This window comes from Triturus cristatus, chromosome 10 (assembly GCF_964204655.1).
Source record: "Triturus cristatus chromosome 10, aTriCri1.1, whole genome shotgun sequence".
Taxonomy (NCBI): Eukaryota; Metazoa; Chordata; class Amphibia; order Caudata; family Salamandridae; genus Triturus; species Triturus cristatus.
In genome coordinates, this window is record NC_140593.1 from 321,107,372 (window position 1) to 321,122,567 (window position 15,196).

The 15,196-nt window shown below is 46.6% G+C and overlaps 1 protein-coding gene across 1 annotated transcript in view; it reads right to left on the reverse strand.

The window, feature by feature from the left end:
- CUBN (cubilin) overlaps window positions 1-15,196 on the reverse strand; it is a 1,289,359-nt gene that overhangs the window by 277,397 nt on the left and 996,766 nt on the right. The window contains exon 59 of the mRNA XM_085631507.1: window positions 795-1,012. Within this exon, the coding sequence (XP_085487633.1) occupies window positions 795-1,012 (218 nt within the window). The remainder of the gene's footprint in view (window positions 1-794; window positions 1,013-15,196) is intronic.

Sequence of the window (15,196 nt, forward strand, 5' to 3'; positions counted from 1 at the left end):
TGCCACTTTGCAGTTTGCTTTGCTGTGTTAGCCTGCTCCCTGCTGCTCCTGTCCTGGGAGTGAGGGGACTGGACTTTGCTTTCTACATCATACTTTCTAAAGTTTCTCCAAGGGCCTGAGTTGAGCTTGCCTCCTGTTCAAAGTCTCAGGGCCATCGTGACTTCACCTGTAGTGCCTTGGCTCCTCTGCTGAGAGTCCTACTTGCCAAGTTCCTGGACCCTTGGAAGTGAGTTTCTGTGTTACAAGAAGGAACTGGCATTGAGCAACTTTGGAACTGTCATCTGTCTGCAACTTCAACGCCGTGCCGCTGCCTGCACCAAAACCGTAGTCCTCCACTTTCTAGAAGAGAATGACAAACCCAGAAGAGAATTCCTCTCTGCCCATCCTGGATGAACTTTATCGAGTGGATTTGCCTCTTTTTATCCAGAAATTAGAGGGTTTTACATAATCACCAAACTTTTAATCCGACCTTTTGCATTTACCTCCATAGATGTTTAACGTTAAGTGGCCACAATTTCAAGAGCAGCATCAATCTTCACATGTCACAAAAAGACATGCTGGTGCATAGCAAAGCACTATAATATATTAATAAATAAATGAATAGATCGTCATTTACAACATCATAGTCAAAAGTGTTTTAAAAATAAAAAAAAATCATTAGGATTTCAGATACTTTATCTTTTCATGATTAACTCACATATGTTCTTAATTCATATTCATGATTAAGAACAGGGTCATAAACGCATCAAAGATCTTTACAGTCACAAAGCCAATAAGGAAAGTGAATTCCTTACCTAATGTCTTTCTGAAAGATGCCCTCCATCCCCATGCCGTGCCTGAACTGTCTGTCCTGAACACCAGGAACATGGAGTTGCTGGAGCTCTTGAGAACTGGTGGAAGAATCTGGCCACAGAATTTTCCAAGCAGTGAAGAATGTGTGTCCGGTCCATCATACACTGCCACATAATCGTGCTTACATGACGATGTTGCTTCAAGATCAAACTGGTTGAACCTGATAACAGGAACACAATAGTTAGTAAACCTAGATCTTCAGTAAAATTACTACAGTTTTACAAATGCAAGCTACACTTATAGATTTTCACCACTAAACGTTATCCTCAAATTTCAGCATCACTTCTGTACATGCAGTATGACGTTGTTTAGGTTGCTTTTCACCATCAATCTCCTGTCCCTGCAGCAAAAAAAACTCTCTGGCTATGGTGCCTTTTTGATTCTTTTATGAGCAATCTAGTGCCCCTTATAAATTGAATCAAAGTAAACTGACCAGTTTTGACGTGTGCTAGCAACAACTCTGATGTGTGCACTTGTATTTGTTAGATGGTCTTTGAAGTGTTTCACTGCCAATTCAATGGATCCATACTTCAAACATATGAACAGAGAATGTTTTTTTGTATATTCTTAATGTTTTGTCATTGTTGTCCCATTTGAACACCACGTATGTATAACTTCAATTAATAGGCACCAAAACAGTTCCTAGATTAAACAGAAAGCAAAAGAAATGTTCTCCTTTACTGTGTAGTAGAAAAAACGTATATGCCAACAGCTAATTTTCTTCTCAAAAGAGGTTTATGCTTAGCGGCATAGCAAGGTTGCCAGTGCCCTAATACAAGCATTACAATCGTGACCGATGAGTCGCCAGTAGGTGCATATAGTTTGAACCGAGTTTCCATTGGGAAAATGTTATTTTACTTGCTTATAACTTTGGCGCCCCATGAAATTTTACAGAAAACGTGCCCCACTTTGTCTTTTTGTGAATGGAATGTTTTGGGGTGATCTGTCAAGCAGGGGCAGAGTAAAAGGGAGGGTAAAAAAAGTGTGTTTCCCATATTAATTCCCATAGAGATTTTAGACACGAGTACAGCCCGAATTGCTGAAAGGAATTACATTAAATTTGGCAGAAACTAGATCTTGGTCCAGAAAGTGTGCTGTTTGTGATTTGCTGTAAATCCGTTCAGTAGCTTTTGAGATATCAAAGAAAAAAGAAATATAGATATCTAGTGACGGGGACCACCCACAGACCCCCCGTGGAGGCTCCACGAAGCCACGCATTACTAGCAACACTGTGACTGGCTAGTCACAAGCTGAGTTGAAAGTTGCGGCCAACATTTCAGATATCGGGGAACCGTCCCTGGCTGGAAAAATTCAGATGTAATGCAGTACAAGAGGCCAGGGTAGAGGTACCCTGACCACATGGGTGCACTGTACGGGTCTGTGAGGGACCCCCTGATGGGTTAGAAAATACCCCAAAACATTTTATACCACGCACAAGAGTTCGCAAATCCACTGCGATGCTCAGTGTGACCACTTTGTAAGATTGTGGCACATTCTGCTGAAAAAAATACACACACACACTCTCTTCCACACTCATACACTGACTCACAGACTCACCAAGATACTCTCACACCCACTCACCAACACACTCAGAAACTCATGCACCCATTCACAGACCCAATGAGACACTCAAACACCACCTCACAAATCCACTCAGACACTCAAACACCCACTCAAACACCTACTCAGACACTCTTACACCCACTCACATACCCACTGAGACACTCTCACTCCCACTCAGACCCATTCAGATACTCTCACGCCCTGTCACCAATCTACTCAGAGACCCACTCACACACTTACACACCCACTCAGACTTTTACATACCCACTTACCGACCCACTCAGACACTTACACACCCACTCAGAGACCCACTGATACACACACTCACACACCTATTCTGACACAGTCACACCAACATTACAGACTCACTCAGACACTCTTACACCCACTCACAGGCCCACTCATACACTCTCACACCCAGTCACCAACCCACTCATACAATTACACACTGTGGCGGGGACGAGAGCGCCGCCTCGACAGACTGGAACTGGTGGGATTCACCGCCCTCTCTTCCCCTACAGCAGCCGCTGGACCGTTCAGCAGAGGACGCGTGGTATCCCTACCCATCCCAGGACTGGACATCGGAGTCGGGACAGGGCTCCTTTAAAACGACCTACTTCACGGATGAAACCACGCCCCCTGATGACGTCGTGGCAGAGGGCGGGATAAAAACAGAGGAAACCCGGAAGACGACGGACGGCGATTCCCCGGAGGCGGACGGAGTGTTGCAGTGGAGAAAGACGAGGAGCTGGGAAGAGGAGCGACGTGGAGAAGAGACCGAAGACCAGAGAGCCGAGCGGAGTGGAGACGACCGCGACAAGCCAGGAGGCCAACGATCCTACGAGGCGCCCCGCCACGTTCCCACGGGAGGAGCGTGGCTTGAGCAGGTACGGGGGAAAGTAGCGGGCTGGGTGGGAAGGAAGACGCAGCCACCGCCTTGAAAGTAATTACCACCGTACTAGTGAGCTCTACACCCCCCCTCCCCTCACTGAGCACGAACTCACCTAGTTGCGGTACCACGAGCACTAGAGCACTTGGTTTCCCTCACTCCCGGCCCCGATTGATAACAGAACGGCTCGGTGTCCTAATACCTGGTCTCTTCTTGTCTTGCATTGCTTCCTTGGGCCGAACACCCCGGAGCTTCCCCAGAAGACGGAAGCAAGTCCCGAAGATACGAAGGGAGGACTATACAGGAGACACTCAATCTGGAGCCCCATCGCAGAAGCCTTCCCCTGGCGTCGAATACGAGACGACGAATAACACGTCAAAGGACACTGTTGACTAAAATAAAACCCTCGTTACAACGCACTGGTTTGGTTGTAGAGTCTGTTCCCACCACCCCGCCACACACACCTACTCACAGACCCACTCAGACACTATAACACCCACTCACAGACCCACTCACACTCTCACACCCAGTTACCAACCCACTCACACACCCACTGACAGACCCACTCAGACACTCATACACCCACTCAAAGATCCACTCAAGCACTCTTACACTCAATTAACAGACCCATTCAGACAGTGTCACATGCACTCACAGGCCCACTCATACACTCTCACACCCAGTCACCAACCCACTCAGACAATTACACACCTACTCACAGACCCACTCAGACACTGTAACACCCACTCACACTCTCACACCCAGTTACCAACCCAATCAGACACACACACACCCACTGACAGACCCACTCAGACACTCATACACCCACTCAAAGGTCCACTCAAGCACTCTTACACTCAATTAACAGACCCATTCAGTGTCACACCCACTCACAGACCCACTCACACTCACACACCCACTGACAGACCCACTCACACTCATACACCCACTCAAAGATCCACTCAAGCACTCTTACACTCAATTAACAGACCCACTCAGACACTGTAACACCCACTCACAGACCCACTCACACTCTCACACCCAGTTACCAACCCACTCAGACACTCACACACCCACTGACAGACCCACTCTGACACTCATACACCCACTCAAAGATCCACTCAAGCACTCTTACACTCAATTAACAGACCCATTCAGACTGTCTCGCACACACTCGCAGACCCACTCACACACTTATACACCACATCACATCACATACCCACTCAGACACTCAAACACCCACTCAGACACTTTTACACTCACTCACAGACCCAGTCAGACACTCTCATACCAACTCATTGTCCCACTCAGACACTCACATACCCATTCACAGACCCACACTGCTACTCATACACCCACTCACAGACCCACTCGGACACTCCTGCAACCACTCACAGACCCACTTAGACACCGCCACACCCACTCACAAATCCACTCAAACACTCTGACACCCACTTACCCACCCACTAAGACACCCTCACACCCACTCACAGACCCACTGAGACACTCTCACACACACTCACTGACCCACTCAGATACTCACACACCCACTGGTAGACTCACTTAGACCCTCTCACAGCCACTTAGAGATCTACTGGGTGACTATTATACCCACACATAAACTCACTCACACACTTATACACCCACTCAGATACCCACTCAGACATTCTCACATGGGGAGCAGTCGGAACACCATGGACTTAACCATGAGTGTTCAAACTATGCAAGCACAACCACGCTTGCCTTAACCATGCATATGATTGAACCTTGCATATGCATGGTTAAGGCAGTGCGTGGTCTAGCTGCTTGCTATATGGAAGACAGTGAAGATGGAAGTAGGAAGACATTAGGGCAGTGGGAGGGGAATGGGTAGTTGGGGTTGTTTTCAGGGCTGGGGTCATGGTAGGTGTTAGGGTAGTGAAAGGGGTTGGGGTAGTTTAAAGGGCACGGGGTGGGGGTTGGGTAGTATAAATTAGGGTGCAGGGATTTAGGCCTTAGGGCAGTGGGAGGGGAATGGGTAGTTGTTTTTCTTTCAGAGTGGGGGTCGGAGTAGGTTTTAAGGTAGTGGAAAGGGTTAAGGGTAGTTTAAGGAATGTTGGCGGCCAGGTGGACAGGGTAGTGTAGGGTTTTAGGCCTTAGGGCAGTGGGAGGGGAATGGGTTGTTTTTAGTGTTGGGGGTTGGGGTAGGTTTTAGGGCAGTGGAAGGGGTTTGGGAAGTTTAAGGGACAGCACGGGGCAGGGGCCGGGGCCAGGCATGGTAGTGGCAACTTTAGCCACACATATCCCTTTACCATTCATGCCTATACCATGACATTTTGTGGTAAAGGACTGCGTGGTTAAGATGCATTCATGGTTAGGCTGCATGGTAGAGTCCTGTGTGGTAAAACCATTCATGCTTCTATCATACAACCTTCTTACACCCACTTACTGACCCACTCAGGCACTTACTCACCCACTCAAAGACCCACTCAGACACTGTCACACCCACTCACACACCCACTCTGACACTCTTGCACCCACTCACAGACCCACTCAGACACTCTTGCACCCACTCACAGACCCAATCCGACACTCTCAGAATTCACTTACTGAACCACTCAGACACTTATATACCCACATAGAGATCCACTCAGACAATCACCCACCCCCACACACACACACCCATCAGACACTGTCACACCCACTTATAGACCCACCCAGACACACTTACACCCACTCACAGACACACTCACACCCAGTTATTGACCCACTCAGAAACTCACACACTCACTCACAGACCCACTCAGACACTGTCACACCTACTTGCAGACCCAGACACATTTACATCCACTAACAGATCAACCATGCAGAAACTCATACACCCATTCACAGACCCACTCAGACACTCTTATACCCACCCACAGAACTAATCAAACACTCTCACACCCACTCACAGACCCACTCAGACACTCTCACACCAATTAACCAACCCACTCAGAAGACATTCAAACACCCACTCATGGACCCACACAGCCACTTACCCACCCACTCACAGACCCACTCAGACACTATCACCCACTCATAGACCTACTCAGACATTCTCACATTCACTCACCAACCCATTAAAACACTCTCACACCAACTGGTAGACCCATGTAGACCCTCTCACACTGGCAGGCCCACTCAGACTCTTATTCACCCACTCACTAATTCTTTCAGCTACTCTCATACTCACTCACTCGCAGACCCACTCAGACACTCTTACAGTGACTTACAGACTCACTCAGACACTCACAAACCCAGTCACAAACACAACCAGACCTTCATATACCCACTTACAGACCCATTCAGACACTATCTGCAGCCGTCACTCACAGACTCTCTCCAACACTTACACATCCACTAACAGACGCACTTAGACACTTAAACTCGCACAGCTATTGGCAGAGTCAATCAGCAAATCATAAATCCTAAATATACTGTTGTATATTCAATGTGTCTTTTTGCTTTGCGACAGATTTGTGAAGTTGAAAAAGAAATTAAATGAACAAGGGTTTGCGAAAAGGGGTGGCTCTTAGAAGAGCCGTTGTGTTTATTGTGTGTAGATGATAGCTACATATAAAACATGATGCAGTCTTTCAAGTTGCTTATGAACACCCTTTTGCCTTTCTCTGTGAAATGAACTCCATCACTTCTATAGATACTGCCCATGTCAAAGCATAACTTATTGTGCCATGTGCTGGTCTCTGAGGAATGTAGAAACAGTTTCCTGGCTTTGTCTATCTGTGGACAGAATTTGTTTGACCACTTCCATTTATGCCTTTGGCAGAGGTTGGAGAACACCAAGTCTGTATGAGGGAATGTTGCCCTTAATTGACCAAAGGTATCCTTCATCAGGATTTCCAGTCATACCCCAGGATATATGCCTAGATCATTGCTACCACAAAACTCAATCATGAGGTCTAAATGTTGGGAATCTGCAATGCTTTCAACCACTTGAACCTTCTCTGGCCAACCCAAGTAATGTCCACACTAGGCAAATCTAAGTCCCTGTACTCTTTCTGTCACAGTCTCCGGCCCCAAACATGGCATATGAGCTACAATCCACACTCTAGTCTTTTTAAAGGCAAGGAGGAGTAGCACACAGGAGAAGGCTGTTGCGGAAGGAGACTGTTATCTAAATGAAAGGCAGTTGAAATAGAGTGTAGAATGTAATTAAAAAAAACATTTCTTTCTTGGATGATGTAAATATGCGGGTAGCTAAAATTAGGTAGTGATTTTTTAGCAGAAAATAAGATCTGTGTTTGGCTCTGGAAAAATAAAAAAAGTGTCATGAGTGATATAATATTTGAGGTCATAAGCAGTGCATTGCGAGGGCATAAGTTATAGTTAGCTCAGGTAACTAGAACTGCTTAATTTCTATAGTTTTGTATGAGCGAAACCTGAGCCTAACTATAAAGTCCCTGTCACCTTGTTTTTTCAGTCTATTTCTAAGGTTTTTAAATCCTATTTACTAACTATAGAAGGCCATCAACGCCCACTGTCCGAGTTCATTGAAGCCAATCACATCCTGGACTCCTCTCAATCCAGCTACTGAAGCAACCAAAGCACAGAGTCTGCCCTCCTTGCTGCCATTGATAATATCCGCTCCCTCCTCGATTCGGGAGAAACATCAGCCTTCATCCTCCTGGACCTCTCGGTCGCCTTTGATACCGTCTCCTACTCACCCTAACCACAAGACTCCATAACACTGGCATCTTTGACAAAGCCCTGGACTGGATCAGTTCTTTCTTCACTGGTAGAACACACGGAGATTGGCTGCGAAGACTCCCAGGGCTCTTCTCTGAGCCCCACCCTCTTCAACATCTACATGGCCCTTTTGCAGCCATAGTCAGGAACCACGGACTCTACATCATCGCCAACGACACCCAGCTGATCTCTCCCTCACCAACAAGCTCACAATCACCAGAAACAACTTCCACAATGGGATGAAAGGCCGTTGCCACATGGATGAGAGACAACTGCCTCAAGCTCAACTCGGACAAGACCGAAGTCCTCATAATGGGGCTCAAAACATCCGCTTGGGACGACTCCTGGTAGCCCACTGCGTTAGGACCTCCCAATCCCACGGACCAAGCACAAAACCTCTGCATCATACTGGACTCCTCGCTCACTATGAAACGCCAGATCAACGCCAGCTCCTCTTCATGCTTCCACACTCTTCGCCAGCTTCAAAAGACCTTCAGATGGATCCCCCCTGAGGCCAGGAAGACGGTCACCCACAAACTCATCAGCAGCAGACTCAACTATGGCAACGCACTCTGTGCAGGTATCACCCAGAAACTCTACAGGAAATACAGAACATTCAAAACACCACAACCAGACTGGTCCTCCACACCACCTGAGGAAGCCAGATCTCTGAGCACCTACGAGAACGCCACTGGCTCCCAGTCAACAAAAGAGTCACATTCAAGCTCCTCACACACACCTACAAAGCCCTCCACGATTCCGGACCAGCATACCTGAACCACCGCCTCTCATTCCATGTACCCACCAGACACCTGCACTCCGCCCCAACTGACCCTTTCCGCCATCCCTGAAATCCACAAGACCAGGACTGGAGGATGATCCTTTTCTTACTTTGTCTTCAAAACTTGGAATACCCTGCCTCTCCACCTCAGGCTATCTCCGTCACTGAGCAAATTCTGGAAGGATCTAAAGACCTGGCTCTTTAACTGAACATCAGAGCCTAGTCAGACCTGCAGCCCCCTCCTCCCCTGCCTTGAGACCCTCACGGGTGAGTAGCCACCCTTAACAAATACTGATTGATTGAACTATACCATCCCTCCCTGTAACCTTAGTTTTTTTCAAATAATATTTCTATCTATCTATCTATCTATCTATCTATCTATCTATCTATCTATCTATCTATCTATCTATCTATCTATCTATCTATCTATCTATCTATCTATCTAATATTCATAGATATATATGTATACTAACACATATATATATATGGACCCTCGAAGGGTGGCGTACACTCCGGTGGAGCGTGCCGGTAAGTAATCCAATTGCAAAAACGTCTCGTACGTACGCTCTCAGGAAGGAAAGGCAAAAACAAGTTTCTCAATGTCCAGTTTAATTCAAACAACGCATTTCGGCAAAAGCCTTGATCACGTGTGTGATATATATATATATATCACACACACATATATATACACATATATATATATATATATATATATATATATATATATATATATATATATAAAAAGCAAGTTTTCCTCCAGAAGAAAAACAGAGCCTGCACTCATGAAATCGCGATAGCAATCATTTTACACAAATCAGGTCACTGGCTGTTATTTTCCCGTTTCGGTCTCTTCAGACCTTGTTCAAAGGTGGCAACTGACTTGCTCAAATGACACCAAGTTCCATTTCACATTTTATAGTGTTCGCCCCCTTGTGGCTACCCTTGTGGTGTAGTGGAGGCGGAGTTTTAGATGGCATACATTGTTAAGCTAGCATAAGCGTCTTGGATGTTAGAAACGCCATCTTGCCACTTTGCTGCTTTTGCACACGACACTGCAGTTAGATGTTATTATTTGAAAAATGCTTGCTTGCCTTTTCTTCACATGAGAACTGTCTGTTGTTCACATACCTAAATGTGTACTGCGACCTTGGTCTGAACCTTGTGTGCAGAAACAGTCTGGGTCACCAAACAATGTATGTTTTTGAGTTCAGGTTGATCGGCCCATACTATAGCCATAGCACGCACACAGCTGCAAAGATCTGAAAGTCGAGCGCCTTTAATATTGCAGTTTGCATGCACTAGACACATTATGGAGAAGAACTTTTCCAGGCGTGGAGCAAAGCTGATCCTGTGATGTGATTCACCTAAGCTGATCTTTTACGGTATGGGGTTCCCCATTCAAACCTAGAGACCTTCTATTAGTATAATAATACTATCTTACTATTGAAGGGAGGGTGGTTGTATTCCACTGTCATTTGTAATATGATTTCTCCCTTCATTTTCTCTGGTATTGTAACAATGCTGATGGTTTTCATTTTAATAGTTTGTCTGCTTATGTTAGCCAAAGTACTGCATCTTAGGACACGTAACATTTTAAACTTTACTGTGTCTCTGAATACTCTTGTTGTGGACTGATATGAGAATAATAACGAACAGGTATTTCTGATTCCCACTATTCCGGAGAGTACTCTAAAGTCGCATGTTCTGGGTTGTCTTATTATTGGTAGCTTCTATATGGTATGAAGAGCGAATGAGACACTGATGCTGGTCGGATAGGGGTTCTGGGTACTGAGGTGAGTTTTTTGTACACCGCAATTCACTGAGGTCCTGGTTTCCTGCACATAGTTCTGTGCATGAGCAGAATCCCTGCAACATGGCGCACCTAACGTTTGGTCTTCTGATTTGAGACGCCTTAGTAGTGCTTATATTAGTCCATGACGCCCTCACTCTTGTTTCCGGATAGCGGGAGTGACGGTATTAACCTACCTATTGGTACGATAGGTTCAATCAAGCTTGTCAATTAAAAAGGTTTTTATAATATTGAACCCTTGTGCTACAGTAATATACATTGTTACTCTTCTCTGTGTCCTTATGGCGGTCGATATTGCAGCGCATAGTCGAAATCCTCTGCGGTGTCATTTGACGCAGTTTGGGGTGCCGGACGATGGGATGGCCGTTATTTTTGTGGTGAGTGCCGATGCCTCATACCCCTACGAGTTGTTTTACTCTTGGGTGACTATGCCGGCAGTGAATGCGGATGATAATACGTTTCACTCCTGTACTCCCACGCGGATCCCAGTTAATTATACGCCATATGGGACACAGGAGATTCCTATTTCAGCCTGGCAGCATCGCATTTGGTTTAATGGCGCCCTTCCCCATATGGTTACACCGGTTCGAATGGGCCCTTTGTCAATTCCAGGGGCCACTTGGCTGGTACTAGCCGGATTTACACCTCATCCCCGTTATTTGAATGTTGCTGTGTCCTCCATACAGCCCTGATTACTGTATATCGGGCTTTAGTGCAATACGTCTCACGCAACGTACAGGTGGGGGCACCTGTTGTTGCGGGACAGCCAGCTGGCCCGGCCGGGATTGTCATTAGTCCCGTCATGGTTAAATCGGTAATGGGCAAGCGCCCCCCAAATAAGGACGATTTACCTTATTGGCTTGCTGAGAAATTTGACCAGCTGGAGGCAGTATTTCCGCACTCTACTCCTGTGGAGAAACACAGGATCCTCACCATTAGTTTGCAGAAAGACTTAGTTCCGGAGGTATCCGATTGTGACAACTGGGGAAAAGTTTTTGCAGCAGTTTACTCTAAGTGCTTCGGCACCCCATCTATGGCCGTGCTTCCCTCCGTAATTAAACGTGTTCAAGATCAACACGGACCGGAGGCGGCGGTCGAGTTGGTGATGCGGCTTGTCGGCGTGTTCGACGTAGTTGCCACTCTCGTCCTTGGTAATCTCAAGGGGGATGCGGTACACTTTCAAGTGGCTAATGGTTTAGCCCTCGTTGATGAACTCGATAAGCCCAGTGAGTTGCCTAAAATTATTGCGGAGGCTTATAGAACTATTGGCCGCAGTAGTTTGGGGATTAAGCCTACTATTGTCATTCCTGACATACAACAGCAAACTGAGGTGGGTTTGCCTGGTAAAGACGATCGTCCAAATTTTCCTAAACAAAATTGGAAATCAAAGAAACAGGGTAAGCAGCAACAGAAACAGGGGTCTCATCCTGCCTCCCCAATACAGGCGACTGGTGAACGCACATATGATTTGCGCAATCGCACTAGTATTAGGTCACCTGATAGATTTCAGGTTACTGAACAACGTTCTCCTCGTTCTTCACAGGAAACATCAGCCTCACAGTCCGGTGGCGGAGAACGTGGCAAAGGACGGGGTGCCCAACAAGGACGTGAGCAACCCCGTCAGCCTGACGGTAAAGGCAAGCAGGACCAGTTTGCACGTCAACGTCCCCCGTTTCAGAAGAAGAAAGTTGCTGCACTAACAGCGAGGTATGCCACAGATAGTGCGGACGCAGCTTCGGAACCTGACATGGGCACTAACGCTGCTCGACAGCGCAGCGGAGGTTACAGTAGTGCGGCAAGCACTGCGTCCATATCTGGAGGCGACAGCAACTGATACGTTCATAACTGTAGAAACTGTTGATACTAGAGTGGCTCCCCCTGACAGACTACATGACATAGTCCTCTTAATTGAAGGTGACATACAACGCACAATACAAGGGATTTTTTGGGATAATCTGACCTCTTCCTATGATATTCTCTTAGCGGAGGCGGACTGGCCCCCGGCTTTCATTTTGGATGCTCCTAGAGGGGAGGAGGTAATCCTCCTGTCCTTTGCGCACACAGTGCAAAAGCAGCACACTGAAAGGTTTGCCGAAGAGTGGGCTCAGGTGCTTGCTCCGGCTTTGTACCGTACTCAGGTTGGGTGGGATAAGCTGTCTCCGAGCCATGAGATTCCTTTATGGTCTATGCCCCAGCCACAGCCCCAATATCCCATGCGTCGCGAAGCTAGATCACACGGCGCGGAAATCCTTGACCAATTGGAATATCAGGGAGTTATTGAAACATGTGTGTCACCAATGAATAATCCTTTATTCACTGTAACGAAGCCTGATGGGTCATACCGCCTAGTTTTGGATTACCGACATTTGAACTCTCACTGTCGGACATGTGCGGTACAGAATACCCACAGTTCTGCTCTCGTCGATAGTCTCGTGAGAAAAAGGTTTAAAACCACACTTAACATATCCAATGGCTTTTATAGCCATAACTTGTCCTCTATTAGTAGTCAGTGGACAGCGTTTACTTCTGGCGGCAAACAAAAACAGTTTAAGAGATTAGCCATGGGCTATAAAAACAGCCCTGGCGTCTTTGCCGCACGTGTTGTCTCTCTGTTGGAGAGCATTGACCCTGATGCATACTCGTATGTTGGTGATATCTATCTCACGGACGACGAGTTATGGCTGCACCTGTGTCGCGGTGATCGCATCATTGTCATGTTTGCAGACTTCGGTTACAAATTCAACTTTGCGAAGTCTCACATTACAGAGTATACAGTGTTGTTTCTGGGCTACAAGCTCAACAATGAGGGTAGAGGGTTAGCTCCTCACTTTCTGGAGAAGTGCGCATGCTTGCGTGCTCCTACAACACTGAAAAAATTACAGTCTTTGCTGGGCTTTCTGAATTTCAGTCGTACTTATATTCCCGATTATGCCCAGCGTATCAAGCCGCTATATGCCTTGGTACAACCTACTTTTCCAAATCGAGCTTGCTGCCAGAGCATTCAGCTATCTTGCAATCTCTGCAGGCTGATCTTCTTGCTTCGAAATACTTACTGACACGTGATAACCACACTAACCTGGTCCTCAGAATTGTGCCGGGCGCAGTGGGGTTCACGTACTTAACGTTCAATGAGGGCGATACCGTCCCCATTGCCTACAAATCACACCTGTACACTTCGGCTGAACTGCACTTTTCATCGGTTGAGAAAGTATTGACTGCGGTACAGATGGCGATTCTTAAAGAACGAGTGCTGCCGCAAGGGAAACGCATGTTGGTGGTTATACCATATCCTGCTCTAGAGGCAGTGACGAAAGCCAGTGTACCTAACTCTAAAGCTTTGCATCCACGTTGGATACAATGGGCCACTTCTTTGACATCGCCAGATGTCACTTATATCTTTGATGCCTCATTGCAGACTCAGGAGTACTTACAGTATGAATTCATTCATCCAGCTCCTCTGTCTTTGCGCCCGCGTGAAGATTACCATTGTGTCATTTACACTGACGGTTCGGCGCAACCGGCGACGGAATCGAAGTATGCCTATTCAGCGGCCTGTGCAATTGTAGGGGGTACTTTTATGAATGGAGAATTCAAGTCCGATGTCGTGCATACGCAGTCATTGGGTGATTGTACCACACAGTTGGCAGAGCTTCGTGCTCTGGTGCTTGCACTGGAGTTTGCTGATCCTCGGGTTACTACTCTTATAGTGAGTGACTCGTTTTACTGTGTTCAGTCTTTTAACGACAATCTATTCTTTTGGACTCAAAATGAATATCGCGATTCCAAAGGTAGCACAATTAAGCATAAAATGCTTTGTGTTCGAGTGGCAGAACTTAAACTGAATGTGTCTCTTGTGAATGTAATTCACACTCTTGGTCACCAACGATTTGGTGTCCACGCTGTCGGCAATAGCTGAGCTGACGAAGCAGCGAAAACAGCAGTGGCCACATATTTAGTAGCAGCAGTTACAAGATCCAAAAGTAAGATCGATGATGACATCTTGGCAGCTATTGCTGCGACAGAGAAAGGCAGTAATTACCCAAGAGGTTTCCCTTCTCTGTACTCTTATCATTTAAGTCCTGATAAAGTCCCCTATGTGAGAATTAACGACGTTGGTGACAGATTGATTCCCAACGCGGACTGCAGACCTTCTTTGAGAACAGCGGCTCACGAAGGAATGGCCTCTGCCCATGCCGGCGTTTCAGCTACTGTTACTCTGTTACAACAGCGTTACTGGTGGCGCGGGTTGTATAAACAAACTCACACTTATGTTCTTGATTGTGACATTTGCCAGCAGATTAAACCTTCGACTGCTGCGCGCCCGCCACAAACTCAGTTGTACATATCTAATAAACCACTTGGGTGTGTTTATTTACATCACTGCGGTCCTTTCTCCTCTGATACTACGCACAAGTATATCTTAGTTGCAGTGGATTCGTGCACACGTTTTCTCCTTTGTATGGCCACAAAGGAGTGCTGATGCGCGAACTGTCATAAGGGATTTGCATGTCTTTGTGGGAATTTTTGCGTGTGGTACCTTTCATTCTGACCAGGGCCCTGCGTTCGCCTCTAA